The sequence below is a fragment of the Atta colombica genome, unplaced genomic scaffold, assembly GCF_001594045.1.
Source record: "Atta colombica isolate Treedump-2 unplaced genomic scaffold, Acol1.0 scaffold29, whole genome shotgun sequence".
NCBI classification, from domain to species: domain Eukaryota; kingdom Metazoa; phylum Arthropoda; class Insecta; order Hymenoptera; family Formicidae; genus Atta; species Atta colombica.
In genome coordinates, this window is record NW_017259392.1 from 779,144 (window position 1) to 794,237 (window position 15,094).

Consider the following 15,094-nt stretch of genomic DNA (forward strand, 5'->3'; position numbering starts at 1 on the left):
CATACTGCTCCTTTTATCCTATTTGAAATGATTTTTTTAAATAGAGTAATTGAACGTCGCTTGTTCCTTTAGTGGCGATGTAGCGCACTGCTTGAAAATTGGACATATTGACAACCTTGGATATCTCTAAAATATCTATAAATACATCCATGGGACATATTTTAAACATTCAACATAGCGACGGAACTTTTCTAGATATATACTTTGGATGTCGAATTGTTGCTTAGATAGATATGTTTGACATACTTTTTGAATGATAGTTTGAAACACATAGATTTCAAGCGTTCAAACGGCAAAATTCATGTGATTATTTTTCACAGCATATTTGGACTAAACCTCACATTAAAATAATATTTACAAAATGTCGACAGTAAATCTCATATTTAAACATTCATACTATGGTGAAATCATCATTATGGTTTATAAAAGAACATATGGATCGACCAGAGATCATTCTAGATCACTCTTGAGATAATGCACATATATGATTGCATTAATTTTTTTGACTGTTATCATACTCTCGTCACACAACCGGAACTTAGCGAAACGGAATCAGAACGTCTTATATCATAGAACAAGTCGGAATGGATTCCAATCAGAAATATTCCGTTTTTTCTAGAAAGCAATAGAGATTTAAGGAATAACTGAATAATTCTGATCAAAATTTTTATTGATTATTATTGATTATTGCAAAAAATATTGCTAAGGCCTCGGTAGTCTAAAAGCTTAGAGCGCTCGCACGAATTGCAAAAGATTCGGATTCGACTCCTGGCCGAGGTAATATTTTTCACAATAAATAAATCTATTTACAGATTTCTAGTATATTAAGATCTCTTTAGATGCTTTATCAAAAATTTAATTGTGATATTATTTTAGCAATTTAGCTACGTGTTTAAGGCCGAAAAAATTTCGGCGCGCAGTTCAAATAAATATATGATATAATATATACGTATATAGTATATGTTAATTCACATTAAATTATTTGAGTATTAAAAGATTTAGCTTCGACTATTATGGCCATTATTCCCATTTGTTGAATTTTCAAATACACTGTCCAATAAGATTAGGATAAGATATTCTTTTAGATTAGATACTAGAAGATTTCTATCTATTGCTAATGCATTACTGAGCATTAGCAATGGATAGAAATACAGAGATAACCTGCAAACTTTTTATCATTGAAGATAACACCTGTGAAAGTGTGAGAAGTTATAAAGAACCTAAAAAACGTTATAAAGATTCTTATTGTTCATTTTAATTAATACTTATCCTAATAGAAGAAAATCTCCAGCCGATTCCTCTAGAAGATTTGTCCGCAGTCATTTCCCTTTGGCAATCTGACGTTCTAGAGAGGCTATCGCCTGTAGCAATTAAATTGACTTCATATCGTATTTGCTATTTTTTTCTTTATGTTTTAATTAATAACCCATTTTGTGATAAAGGTAAGGCTGATGGCATTACTGCTATTAACACAATATCTGGATTAATGGGATTGCACGCTGATGCGACTCCGTGGCCGGCAGTCGGCCTCAATAAGTCTACAACGTATGGCGGGGTGTCAGGAAACGCAACTAGGCCCCAAGCCTTGAAAGCAATTTCAACAATCTCAAGGCATCTTCCAGGATTCCCGATACTCGGCACTGGTGGCGTCGACTCGGCTGACGTCGCTCTGCAATTCCTGCATTGCGGTGCATCAGTCGTTCAAGTATCATCGAATTTTTCATAACATCCTTATTCTTAAATCATATTTCTCCTTTTTGTGTTGTTTTGTTATTACTGTTTTTCATTATTTTAAAATTTCAACATTTGAGAAACGATAAATTTGACATCTAAGAAAAATTATTTTATAACAAAATGAAAATTGTAAAATCTTAAAAATTATATTTCGATTTTATAATATTAAAATTATTTGATTTTATAATATTACCCTAATGATAAAAATTTTTATAAAATCTCACAAATCTCATAAATATTTCTAAGACTTTTTTATTTTTTAAATAAAATTTTTTGAAAAATAAATTTTTAATTTTAATCTTTTATGATATTTAAATTTTTTTCGGAAATTATACAATGAAAAATTTTAGAATATTTTAAAATTCACATGTAGATATACATACACATAAAGAATTCTGAAAAAAATATATTTATTCAACATTTCTGAAAAAACGCACTAATTTATGTAAGAAATCTGAGAAACTTTTAAGTAATTATTTAATTTACCTTTTTAAAAAAGGTGAAAAAAGGCACTAATAATATACAAATATAATATTTCTCAAATAAAACCTAAGTAATACGTTACATATCTTTTTATTATTCCAACTACTCAAATAATAGTAGTTTTAATTCTTTTTCAAAGATATTCTTGTTGAAGATATTCTTATTTTAATCCAAGTAATGGTAACTTTAATTCTCTGTCAAAAATTATTACTTCTCGAAAAAAAACTATTGTACCAAATTAAAAATTAAAAACTCAAATGGTACTGTCTACGTTATTTATTTAACTCTAATAATGTATTTATATAAAAAATGATTTAATATCAATAACTTGGTATCAAATTAAATCCTATACCAAATTAAATACATAATATTAACCCTATCCGTACAGCACAGACTTGTAGCAACATTGCTACAAGTTACAAGCTACAACATTTCAATGTTACATATTGCAATACAATGTTGCAAAAACATTGCGAAGACTTCTTTTTGCAATATTACTTCAGCAATGTTGCAACAATATTTTAAAAATATTTTTAGCAAGAGACACAAATTGACACAAAAGTCATCCTGTCCTTGTTTAAAAATCAATTATAATAGAAACAAAGACATAATAATTCTTATCACTATGTCGATTTGTACCTCTGCTAGAAAACTCACTTTCAGTGTTAAGACTTGTATATATTGATTTGTGTATAACCCAATAAAGTAAAGACCTGGATATAATGAAAGAATAGGAATTAATGATTGTACGGCACACTCTAATCGGATTTCATAACATCTATAATTATGAAACTGACCAATCTCATAACTATATTCCTCTGAAAAATGGAATGACTGGTTAGTTTCTAACTACAAATATTATTAAACTCGATTAATGTTCATTTTTATCAATATAGATCTCAGTTCAACTTATCTTCTTTTTCTAATTCTAAAGATTAGAAAAAGATGAAGAGTAAGTTGAACCGAGATTAAAGTTAATCTACATTAATGGAAACGAACATAAAGTGTAAACGTAGTCAATGTTTATAATTTATAGGAATTGCGCCTATAATTTAGACATAAAATTAGAACAATTAGAAGTAAAGATAAATGATAATGTAATATTAAAAGATAATGTAAGATTAAATGATAATGCACAATGGACACAACAATAAGATATAAGATATAAGATGCATAGATCGTATTCTGATATGCACAGTCAGTGAAACTGAAAATTTATAGTTCATATTTATTTAGTTCACGTTATGTATACTGTAGATTTTTAGTACTGGCAGAGATATTGGAACGTATCTATAAAATATAAAAACATAATTAATTATGAAGTCGTATTTTATTTGTATTCATTGTATGTTACATTTAATTCCTACTTCTAATACTTTTTATATTTATATAGTACAAAATCTTATAATAAATATTGCAGTAATAATATTATAATATTACGTTATAATATTACAGCAATATTGTTGCATTATTACAATGTTTCTGCAATAATACTGCAAGTATTCCTCCATTGTGCGCAAAATCTAATATTGTATATATATTGTAATATTGCTGCAACATTACGTATAATAATACGTATAATAATATTTTTAAAACGAACATTTTTACGTTGCTGAATATTGCAGCAATATTTTGCAATATTTTTGCAATGTTGCAATCTTGCGATGAAATATTTTTGCAATGTTTTTTGCTGCAATATTTCTGTATTGTTTGAGTAAGTACATATTTCAAAAAAAGTTCCTATCTACCCACATCCGAGTATTTCTAACCCAGCATTTTCTTTTGCATGTATTTCAGATTGTAGTGCATCGATTTTAACTATTTTTTTTAAATCTGTCGTTCGAAGACAAAAAAGAATTTTTTAGTTGGAAAGTCGAAAATATCACATACCACGAGAAATATTTTACAATAAGTAAAAAGAGATCAGAAAGAAATGTGAGAAAAACGAATTTTTTCAAACTGTCATATTTTTGTCAAAAATAAATTAAAAAGATTTTATTCGTAGATTTTATTATATTATAGATAAATCAACAGCGCTAATGAGTTGAACTTCAAGAAATTAAAAACATTTTTGCGATTTGTTCTAAAAACAATTTTTTTTATTTCCAAACTGAAATGATTTTTTAGTTTTATTGAAACTAATTATAAACCGAAAATTTTTGAATTTTGATAGAAATAAATAAAAAAAGTGCTATCGTTTTTCTGTGATAAATATTAACAATTTATTATTATATGTAATTACAATAATTATTAATAAAATTATTAATAAAAAATGGCGACTTTAAAGAGAAAAAGTATTATTGGGAGTACAAATTAGTTCGGTCCGTTTTTTTGTGCATTTATTTCAAAACAAAATGAATGAACAGATTAATTAAAGTATTGTCCATCGCTGCCTACTACTTTTTTCCATCTCTCAGGCAATTTTCGAATTCCATTTCGAAAAAATGACTCGTCTTTGGAGGCAATTCAATTTTGGAGCCAATTTTCGATTTCTGCGGAAGAAGTTAAACCAATGACTTACTGCATCCTTCGAAACAACCAGTAATCAAAAGGAACAATGTCCGGAGAATACAGCGGTAAAACATCCCATTTGAGCATTTTTAGCATTTCTAAATATTTTTTTACGATTTTAGCGACATAAAGCCGAGCGTTCATTTTTCTCGCAATGCACGGGTCAAACGAATCAATTGTAGCCGATACCGATCGCCCGTAATGGAATCGCCAAATTTCAGCAGTTCATAATAAACAAGACCCTTTTGGTTCCACCAGATACAGAGCATGATCTTCGAACCATGAATGTTCGACCATAATGTTGATGTTGAGGTCAATGGCAACGATTGACCGGGCTTAGCGTAGTATTTTTTCTTCTTGGGATTATCGTAGAATATCCACTTCTCATCTCCAGTCACAATCCGATGCAAAAAACCTTTTCTCTGTTATCTTTGAATCAGCTGTTCGTAAGTGAAAAATCGCCTTTCAACGTCTCTCGGTTTCAGTTCATAAGACATCCAATTTCCTTGTTTTTGAATCATTCCCATGGCTCTCAATCAACAGAAATGGCTTGTTGTTACTCCCAATGATTCTGCAAGCTCCTCTTGCGTTTGACTCTGATTTTCTTTGAGTAATGCCTCTAATTCTTTATCTTCGAATTTTTTTGGCTGTCCAAAGCGAGGCTTGTCTTCAACGCTGAAATCTCCATCCTTGAAACGTTGAAACCATTCCCTACATGATTTATCAGTTGGAGCAGTGTCACCATAAACTTCGACAAGTATTCGATGGGCTTCAGCCGCACTTTTCTTCCAATTAAAGCAGAAAATCAAAATCTTCCGCAAATGCTGCTTGGTTAACACAAAATTCGACATTTCAAACACAGTAAAAATCAAGGTTTTTGTATGAACTCAAGCGATATAAATTGAATATATTGTTAGCAGATTTTTAACCTTTTTGAAACCAAAATCAGCTGTCACTATGAACCATCATTCACAACAGCTGGAGCTATCCTTAGGGAAACGGACCGAATTAATTTGTACTCCCAATACTTTTTTATTTTTTTGTTAAAATATACTCAATTATATATATATATATATACAAGTATCTTGTAAATATATTATACAAAACGTTATTTTTGGTATTCGCAGCAGTTTTTTCAATTATTTTGCAGTCCGGATTTTCTGACATTGTACAAACAAGGAATTAGGGTAACCCCGACACGCACTTTGTACAGTTACAACTTCGTAACTAATGGCGAACTAAAGTTCACTAAGCAAAGGAATAGAGGTGGTACAAATCCCCCCTCCCCACAGCCTCAGTCACTCAAAGCTAATTCGAATATCTGAACTGAAAATCGGCAGGGATAAGAGGGGACTTGTACTATCTGTAGTTACACTAACCTTTTGCGGGTACTGAGAGTTGATATAACATATATTATTTGTATAAAATATTTGATATCAACAACTTGGGCTAAGTTAAATCCTAGTTATCAAATAAAATAAAGAATATAATTCAAATGGTATTATCTTTAATTTTTATACAATGAAATCTAAGTATAATATATATACAGAGTGGTCCACGTAAAGTGTTAAAGCTAATAACTCTAAAAATATTTTTCCTATCAAAAAGTTGTTCATGAGAAAATTTTATATATTCGAGAGATTTTTCTAACTATGTAAAAATCCGCTCCCCCCTTGGGGGGGGACGGGGATAACATTAAAGTTTCAAATAAACTTCCTATAAAATGTTAGATTTGGATTCTACGGGAAAAAATAAATAAACTTTGTCTGAAATATTTCAAAGGAATTTGAAGAGGATTCTCCTCTATATATTAGATTGTCCGGAAAGTTCGTGCCGATTAACCTATATAATTTAATAAATGTATATTAAAATTTAAATTTTCTGCGTTTCAATTTTCCTTCAATATCAGCACGAACTTTCCGGACAATCCAATACTTTGAAAAATAACTGATTGGATAATTTGAGTGACATTCTCCTAACGAAGTCCAATTTGTTTTACAATTAAAAGAAGGATTTGGGACTATCTATTAGTAAAAACAATCTTGACAAAACAGTTGTAGAATTTATTAAAAATATTGAAAACCAAATAAGCGGTAGGTCAGAGAATGTCATTAATTTTGTCAGAATGTCATTAATTTTGTCAGAAATAATTTTATTCAGATTCTGAATAGATGTTACACTGATTTCAATTACTTAAATTCAATTGAAAAATTAATTTAAAGTGGCTAAATTTAACTAATAAATTCATTAAAAAATTCATCCAGAATTATTAATTACAAAAACAGACAAGGATAATGTCACTGTTGTTTTAAACAAAGTTGATTATATATGGAGAAGAATGTTTCTGACATGGATACATATATAATAATAGACAAAATATAACTAAGTTGACTTCCGAATTACGTTCTCTACTAATGAGATGGAAAAAGAGTGGCTTTATTGATGATTCCACATACAGAAAATAACTGACTTACGACTGATAGTAATCTACCTAGAGCATATGGTTTACCAAAAATCCATAAACCTAGTCCTCTAAGGATTATTGTTTCTTCAATTAACAGCCCATTATTTCTAATCCTTATTCTATTCCTTATTCTTATATAACATTATTGTTAGCAGTATATCGAAAGCTCCTAATTATATAAAAAAATGGCTTCCATTTGATCGAGAAACTAAATGAAACCCATTTTGATTCCAATTACATCACTTGATGTCTTTGTTCACTGACATTCCGGTAGAATTGGCATTAAATAGTATTAAAAAGAGATGAGATCCATATCAAAAAAGATAAAGATTCCATCAGAAGAATCGCCATCAGTCTAGTTCTTAATTCTACATTTTTTTCATTTAATAATAAAATTTATAAACAGGTTTTTGGTGCTCCGATGGGCTCACCTTGTTGCCAATTATTGCAGACACAGATATACAGGATCTTGAGGAAATAGCGATCCAAAAATTACTTGTAAATTTATTGTTCTACTTCCGATATGTGGATGACATCATTTTAGCAGCTCTATTGGATAGCACTAATATAATACTAGAAATCTTTAACTCCTTACATGTCAGATTTTAATTTACTATGGAGATCGGCATTGAGGGTAGATTGAGTTTTTTGGACACTATGATTATGGTTGACAACCATAAGATTATTTTTGATAAATACAGGAAAGTCACTTGTTCAGGGAGATTTCTTAATTTTTACTCACACCACACGTTGAATTATAAAAAAGGTGTTATCTTCGGTTTCATAAAATAATTAAATTGTCTCATTCTTATTTCTACGAAAAAAACTTGGTTGATGCTATTCATATTTTTCTAAACAATAGCTATCCTCTTTCTTTTATTTTTTCAACAATAGATAAAAGATTAAAATATCACACGCAGAAAATCCATATCAAAGAGAAGTTCTTTATCATATCTCTCAAGAGAAATTCCATATATTAAATTTATTTCTAAAGTTTCCATATATTAAATCTATCTCTAAAGTTTTTTACTTATAACATATAAATGTAATTGCAAATTATCATATTCAATTCCAAATGCATTAAAAAATCTCATAACTAGAGGTAAAGATAAACTAGATCATTTATTTAATCAAAATGTTATCTACAAAATATCTTATGAGAACTGTGAAACTAGTTATGTGGGACAAATCAAAAGAAAATTAAAAATAAGATTAAATGAACACATTTCGGATATTAATAAAAAGATTAGTTTTCCATCGGTGATGACCATCGTATTAATCATAATTTTAATTGGAAAAATGTAAAAATCTTAGATAAGAAACTATATATAATCGTATAATAAAAAATTGATCTCTGAAATGGTTTATATTAAAAAGCAAAAATTGGGACTAAACAAACAAAATGATACTGAAGCATTACCTAATTTTTATTTACTGACTTTGCAGTCTTCTTCCTCTTCCTAGTCTTTTCTTTCCTTCTCCTTCACTTCCATTATTCTTTTCCTATCTCTATTCCTCTTCTACTCTTTTAACAAGATATTATAAAACATCAGAATGTCGCTCACACGCTGTAATATAACATTAGTAATTTCTAATGGTTTTTAATTTTCTCAACTCTAATTGCATTTGCCTCTGTTAAATTAATTTGACGTATTGTTTCAATCACTGGATTATTCTGGCTAAATCTTGAGATATATGTACAATTATTTTATTTATCACGTAATATTTAATATAGTTGTCAATTAAATAAGGATATTATATATATATATACTAAAAATCTCGAATATAACGATATCATTCATTCATTGTCATTTTAATTTTTATAATCTATGATATTAATTTGATAACAGAATGTGTGCTTGCACAATTTTGCGGAATGACTTTACATGTTCATAATTTTATTATCATTACGGATAAATTGCGACCGATGTAATAGAAGAATATAACACTGCTTTCTGTCTTGTCATCTATGAAGATGACAAGAGAAAAAGCATTGTTGCGATGAAAAAACAGACATGAAATAAGTCCACCACTTTACATAACTATATATAATTTGCAAAAATTGTATTTAATCGTTTTATGATTTTTATTAAATTTGCGTTAATTTATCGACATATATACACTAAGAATGATTTGATAAATAAGTCGAAAACGTATGTGTTTTTAAGAATCTAAATATACGAAAAATTTGGCTCTTAGCTCTTCTGTTATTCATTTTTGTTTGAAATATTTCTTTTATCAAAAGTTATGAACATTTAAAATTTAAGGTAGAGTACTTTCAAACTAATGATAAAAGCATAAATTAAATAAAATAATGTTCGCAAAGATTTGCATATTTTGGGCTGATTGCCGGGCGAGCGACCCCCATCGCTCGAGACTCGATGGTCGAGCTGCTGAGTGCTCACGTGACGCTCTGACTCAGGAGCGTTTCTATACCAGAAATATACTGGGAGCGCACCTTCCGCCAAATTATAATTGAAACATGTTTTTTTACTGAATAATTTATAGTCAGAACGTCACATGAGCGCTGCGGCTCGGCTGCCGAGCCTCGAGCGATAGTACGGGTCGCTCACCGGAATCAGTCCAAAATGTAAATCTTTGCGAGCACTGAAATAAAAGATTTCGTTATTTTTTTGTTTCTTTTTATTGTATTAAATGTTCGATCTGTCGACCATTCAACATTTATTAATTCTTTCTATAAATTTGTCTAAACAATATTTCTGTTGGGGTCATGCGAGCTTCATGTATTCTTCGTTTTAAAACTTCTCACATTAAGTAGTAAGTAATTTTTCTGGAAATAGAGGGAGATTGCTCAGTAGATCATGTGTATTTGTATTTATTATATATACTTTTCCAGTTAATATGAAGAACTCTATGTCTTCTAATAAAAACAAAGATATTAACTAAAAAAAACATAAACACTTATACATTTATTGGAAAGTGTAAATAAAAGTTTTATGGTTAGTTCTAAGGTGATTTTCATGCTATTAATATCGAAAATCTTGAAAATGACTCGATTTGACGTGGAAGACGATATGTTGCTGATTTTGGGAGAAAAAATTTCGTTGCAGTACAACTATTTTTTGAACGTTATGGTATCGAAAAATTGCATGTGGTATTTGCTTGTGTGGAAAAACGTTTACGCGTGCATGACCAACTAAGCACAATTAAAAGACAAAAAGCAAATCCAGTAGTTAATAATGATAACAGTGTCAACACGGCAATTGAAGTAAATCGACATATCAACGCGAATTAGCAAACACATCTGGAGTTACACGATCATCAATACAGAATATTGGAAATACAAAATTTTCATCCATATCATTAATTTTGAATATCAAAAATTTTTGGAAGTTGATTTTGAGCATTGTTTAATATTTTGCGGGGATGCGTGATAGAAAATTTATCTTTGCAAAACATTTCTGATGATGCACAATTTATCAACATTGGGTATATTATTGTAATAGACATAGTATGCACTATACACTATTGATTACATGAGAATCTTAAATGGATATATATAGTTGCTTTATAATATAATATCATTGATCACTAAATGTATAGTGTGGAATAATTGGCGATTTTGTAATTGGATCATACTTTTTTGATGATACTGTTAATACTAAATTCTATTGTGATTTATTGAGCAATCATCTTCATCTAATTCTAGAAGAATTACCGCTTAACTGAGAAGAAAAATGTGGTTTCAACAAAATGATGTCTTTCCTCATTTTTCTAAAGTTACGCGTACTTTTTTAAACAAAATATTTGGTGATAGGTTGGTGGTCCTGTTCAATAGCCTCCTTGTTCACCTGATCTTACATCTTTGAACTATTTTTTATAGTCGCTATGTCAAAGAGAAAGTCATGTTTGAATCACTTATGACAAAAGAAGATTTAAAACGAAGAATACGTGAAGCTTGCGCTAGCATGATCCCAGAAATGTTGTTTAGAGTTACACAAAATTTTATAGAAAGAATTAATAAGTGAATGTGATTGAATGTTTGAATGTGAGTGGTCGACAGATCGATTTAATATAATCAAAAAAAACAAAAAATAATGAAGTCTTTTATTTATGTTTTTATCATTAGTTTGAAAGTACTCTACCTTAAAGTTTAAATATTCATAGCTTTTGATAGAAGAATTTTCGAAAGAAATATTTCAGACAAAGTTTATTTATTTTTCCCGTAGAATTCTAATATGTAATATTTTATAGAAAGTTCCATTGGAAACTTTAATATTGCCCCTCTTCAAGAGGAGCGGGAGCAGATTTTTGTTTACATTAAAATCAAATAGATAAAACTTTCTCATGAACAATTTTTTGATAGGACAAATATTTTTAAAATTATTAGCTTATAACACTTTACGTGAGCCACCTATATTTGTGTTCCTGTTGAACGATTCTTTCTATTCCAATCCAAATGGCTTTAATTCTTTTTATATGAATTTTTTATATTGCAATTCATTCAAACACGTTTCCTCTTCCAATCACATTTTCTCTTTCAATATAACTGTACTTTCAATATAACTGTACTTGGCTAATGATAATTCAAATAGTCTATCTTTTCGTTAACCTTAAAAAAAATTTTGCTAGTGCGTAAATTTAATAATAAATAATAAAGACGGAAAGATATGAGAATGATGTAAAATAATTTTCTCTTTTTTTTTATTACTCATTCGTTACAATTGGCACACGATCAGAAATCAAAAATCCAAAAATCAACTCAAAAATATATAAATCGCCTTCCTCCTTGATGAATGTCTAAAATCTGCTAGTGATTGTAATAATTATCTTTTTTAAAAAGTTATAATTATACAGAAATTTTAAAAAATTCTAAGAAAAATTTTTGCTCGAGTATCGTGAATAAAAAATTAACCGAATATTTTTAATACATAGGTTTGTAGTGCCATTCAAAACCAAGACTTCACATTGATAGATGATTACGTGACCGGTTTGAAAACGTTGTTATACCTAAAGAGCTTGGTACAGGCAAAAGATTGGAATGGACAGAGCCCACCGACATTCAAACACCAAAAGGGCAAACCCATATCCTTGCAACACGCCCTTGGCAAAGTAAGAATTATCAGTTATTAATATCTGCATAAATAAAACAAAATAGTTAAAAAAATACTTCTGCAGAATATACCATATTTCGGCGAATATCAAAGGCTGCGTGAGCAAAAAATAGCTGAACTAAAAGCGAACTCGAATCCCTTGAATAAGATCGTTAAGGCGATGCGACCGGCTCTAGAACCAATTGCGCCGATACCTACTGTTAAGGACATAATCGGCAAAGCATTAATTCATATTGGCAGCTACAACGAATTGGACAACAAGAAGCAAGTGGTCGCCTTGATTGATGATGTACATTAAATAATGTTTTAATCACTCAATTTATTTTATTGTTAAAATGCAATATTGTATTTACTTGCTATTATTTCCAGGACATGTGCATAAATTGTGGCAAGTGTTATATGGCTTGCGCGGATTCTGGATATCAGGCCATCACCTTTGATCCCAACACTCACATTCCAATGGTGACAAATGATTGCACCGGTTGTACGCTTTGCTTATCCGTCTGCCCAATTATCGATTGTATCACGTAAGTTGCAAGTACATCTAATTTGTTTTATTACGCTTCTCTGTTTCAAATGTCTGGTTTTTCAATTTATTCTTATTCATTTTATTTTCAGTATGATCCCGAAAACGATTCCGCATGTAATTAAAAGGGGAGTGTCGCCGAAGAATGTAATCGAAATTTGTTAAACAATAGATTTACGTTTCCGTCAAAAAAGATATCATTATTATATCATTATTTTACGTACAAATAATTGATTATGGAATTATTGTTATATCAAACAAATAAATAATGTTATATATGAAGTATTTCACGTAAAAATGAACAATCCATTTTTCAAAACATTCCAAATTTTGACGAAATTTACTAAAGTTAATGGGTTTGAGGATACAATCTGTTGTGCAAAATTTTAGACTTTTAGTTTAACTAATTAAGTAGCCGCAAAAGGAATAATAAATTTTATGATTTGTTGTTGTTTATATATTATGTCTTTCTCGATTTTTTTTATAAAAAATGAAATTAATAAAATAAAGTTAATACCGTTAATTTCCCATAAAAAGAATGCCTACTCTTTCAAGTGATGATGCTCTATTTTGAGTAATTCTTCATTATTGTGGCATAATTTACTTATATTATATATTTTATTATAGATTGAGATGGTTGTACAAATAATTATAAACATAAAATTATAAACATAGGTCTCGGGCTTATAAATTTCGCTAATCTCGCAGTACATAACGTCGACTTTTCCTTCTTTTCGTCGGAGACGACTGACTCTCTTTTTCCCGAGGGTCGTCACCGTATTTCCCAAATACAAATAAATATCTTACGATTGACTTCAATTTTACCAGCTTGAACTGTCCCTCGCAAGTCATTACCAGATAAATACATGTACATATACGAATATTCTACATTATTATTCCTATATAAAGATTAGCGTTTCGCGGGTTCTAAGAATGGATCTGGACATGGAGGAAATCCGCGAAATGCATAATCTTTATATAGAAAGCATTCGTAGAAGATTGAGACTTCCATGAGAAGCAATACAAGCCTATTATTATTATTCCTATTTAAACGTTTTAAATCTTTAAAATTAATAATCGCGCAATAATGAGAAACTAGTATTGATTTTTGTTTTTAATACTCTAAATATAATATTTTACTCTAAATATAATATTTTATGTCAATTTTAACGTACAAAATCACAATCTGGGGAGGCCCAGTCATTTTTTAGATATAATAATTTTAGAAAGACAGCGATACAGGATAAAATGTGTATCCAAGTACTCAGTTACGCGCATTGTGTCACGTCAGCATTTTTCGAGAATTTCAAGTATGATATATCAACAATTTCATAGCAATAGAGAATTAAGGTTTAACTTCGCTGAGACACTGCGTAAATTGTTTTTAAATTTTTCATTACGATTTTGTTTCACATGTCATACTTGGATAGTGCTGGTTTAGATAATATTTCATATGAAATAAAAGCAATCACATAAAATTGTGACGTTCTGTTGAAATGTTTAAATAAGAATTCTTTTCTGGTCAAAAAAATCTTGTCCCGAATCGAATATCGGATTTCGAATAGAGTTTTTTTATTATTATGAATTAAACATTATTGGATCACCTGCGAATAGAAAGAAATTTAATATGTAGCTATGCAAGTGATCAATCAGGTCATATAAATAAATGTATGTTTACTAATTCATATTTAACATTTCTTAGTATCAAAATAACACAATTTGTAAATAAATTAACAAATGATATAAAAGTAATGTGATTTATGATGTAAATTCTAAGATAAATGAATAAAATATGGATCTGGAGACAGGTTTCTCAATGCTAAGCCAAGCGCAACGATACTACTATATCGTGTTTCCTTTATGCGAGCCGGTAAGTTGTGAGAGATCGAGATTATTGAATGAAATTATGAATCTTAATAAAGGCTGAATAAAGGCTGATCAAGTTCTAAGTGTGCTCAATCGATTGCATCCGCTCGGAATAATATAATAAATATAATAAAAATGTTTTTATTTTTTTCTCTACGTGCCCTATAAGCGGATATTGCGATCAAAATCTGAATCTTTAATTTTTAAAATGCATTGTTTGTCATTATTAACGTCCTCAATCAGCAGACAATGTTTTTTAAATATTTTGTGGAAGAGTGTCGCTTAATTAAGGAGGATTTCACAAATTAAAATATATTACCCTTTATTCAGTTTTATACATTATATAGAGATACCGAAAAGTACCTTATGCTATTTATTATGGCGCTCTGCGGCGCGTATAAAGTGTGTGTGTGGGAGCTAGTGTATTATGTTTCT

General features: G+C 29.5%; 1 protein-coding gene across 2 annotated transcripts in view; it reads left to right on the forward strand.

Moving 5' to 3' along the window:
• Window positions 1–12,986, forward strand: part of LOC108690019 (dihydropyrimidine dehydrogenase [NADP(+)]) — a 68,537-nt gene extending 55,551 nt beyond the window's left edge. For both annotated transcript variants that reach the window (XM_018197074.1, XM_018197075.1), the window contains exons 12-16: window positions 1,443–1,705; window positions 12,089–12,265; window positions 12,332–12,556; window positions 12,637–12,794; window positions 12,886–12,986. In XM_018197074.1, the coding sequence (XP_018052563.1) occupies window positions 1,443–1,705; window positions 12,089–12,265; window positions 12,332–12,556; window positions 12,637–12,794; window positions 12,886–12,958 (896 nt within the window). In that variant the 3' untranslated portion in view covers window positions 12,959–12,986. The remainder of the gene's footprint in view (window positions 1–1,442; window positions 1,706–12,088; window positions 12,266–12,331; window positions 12,557–12,636; window positions 12,795–12,885) is intronic.
• The last annotated feature ends 2,108 nt before the right edge of the window (window positions 12,987–15,094 follow it).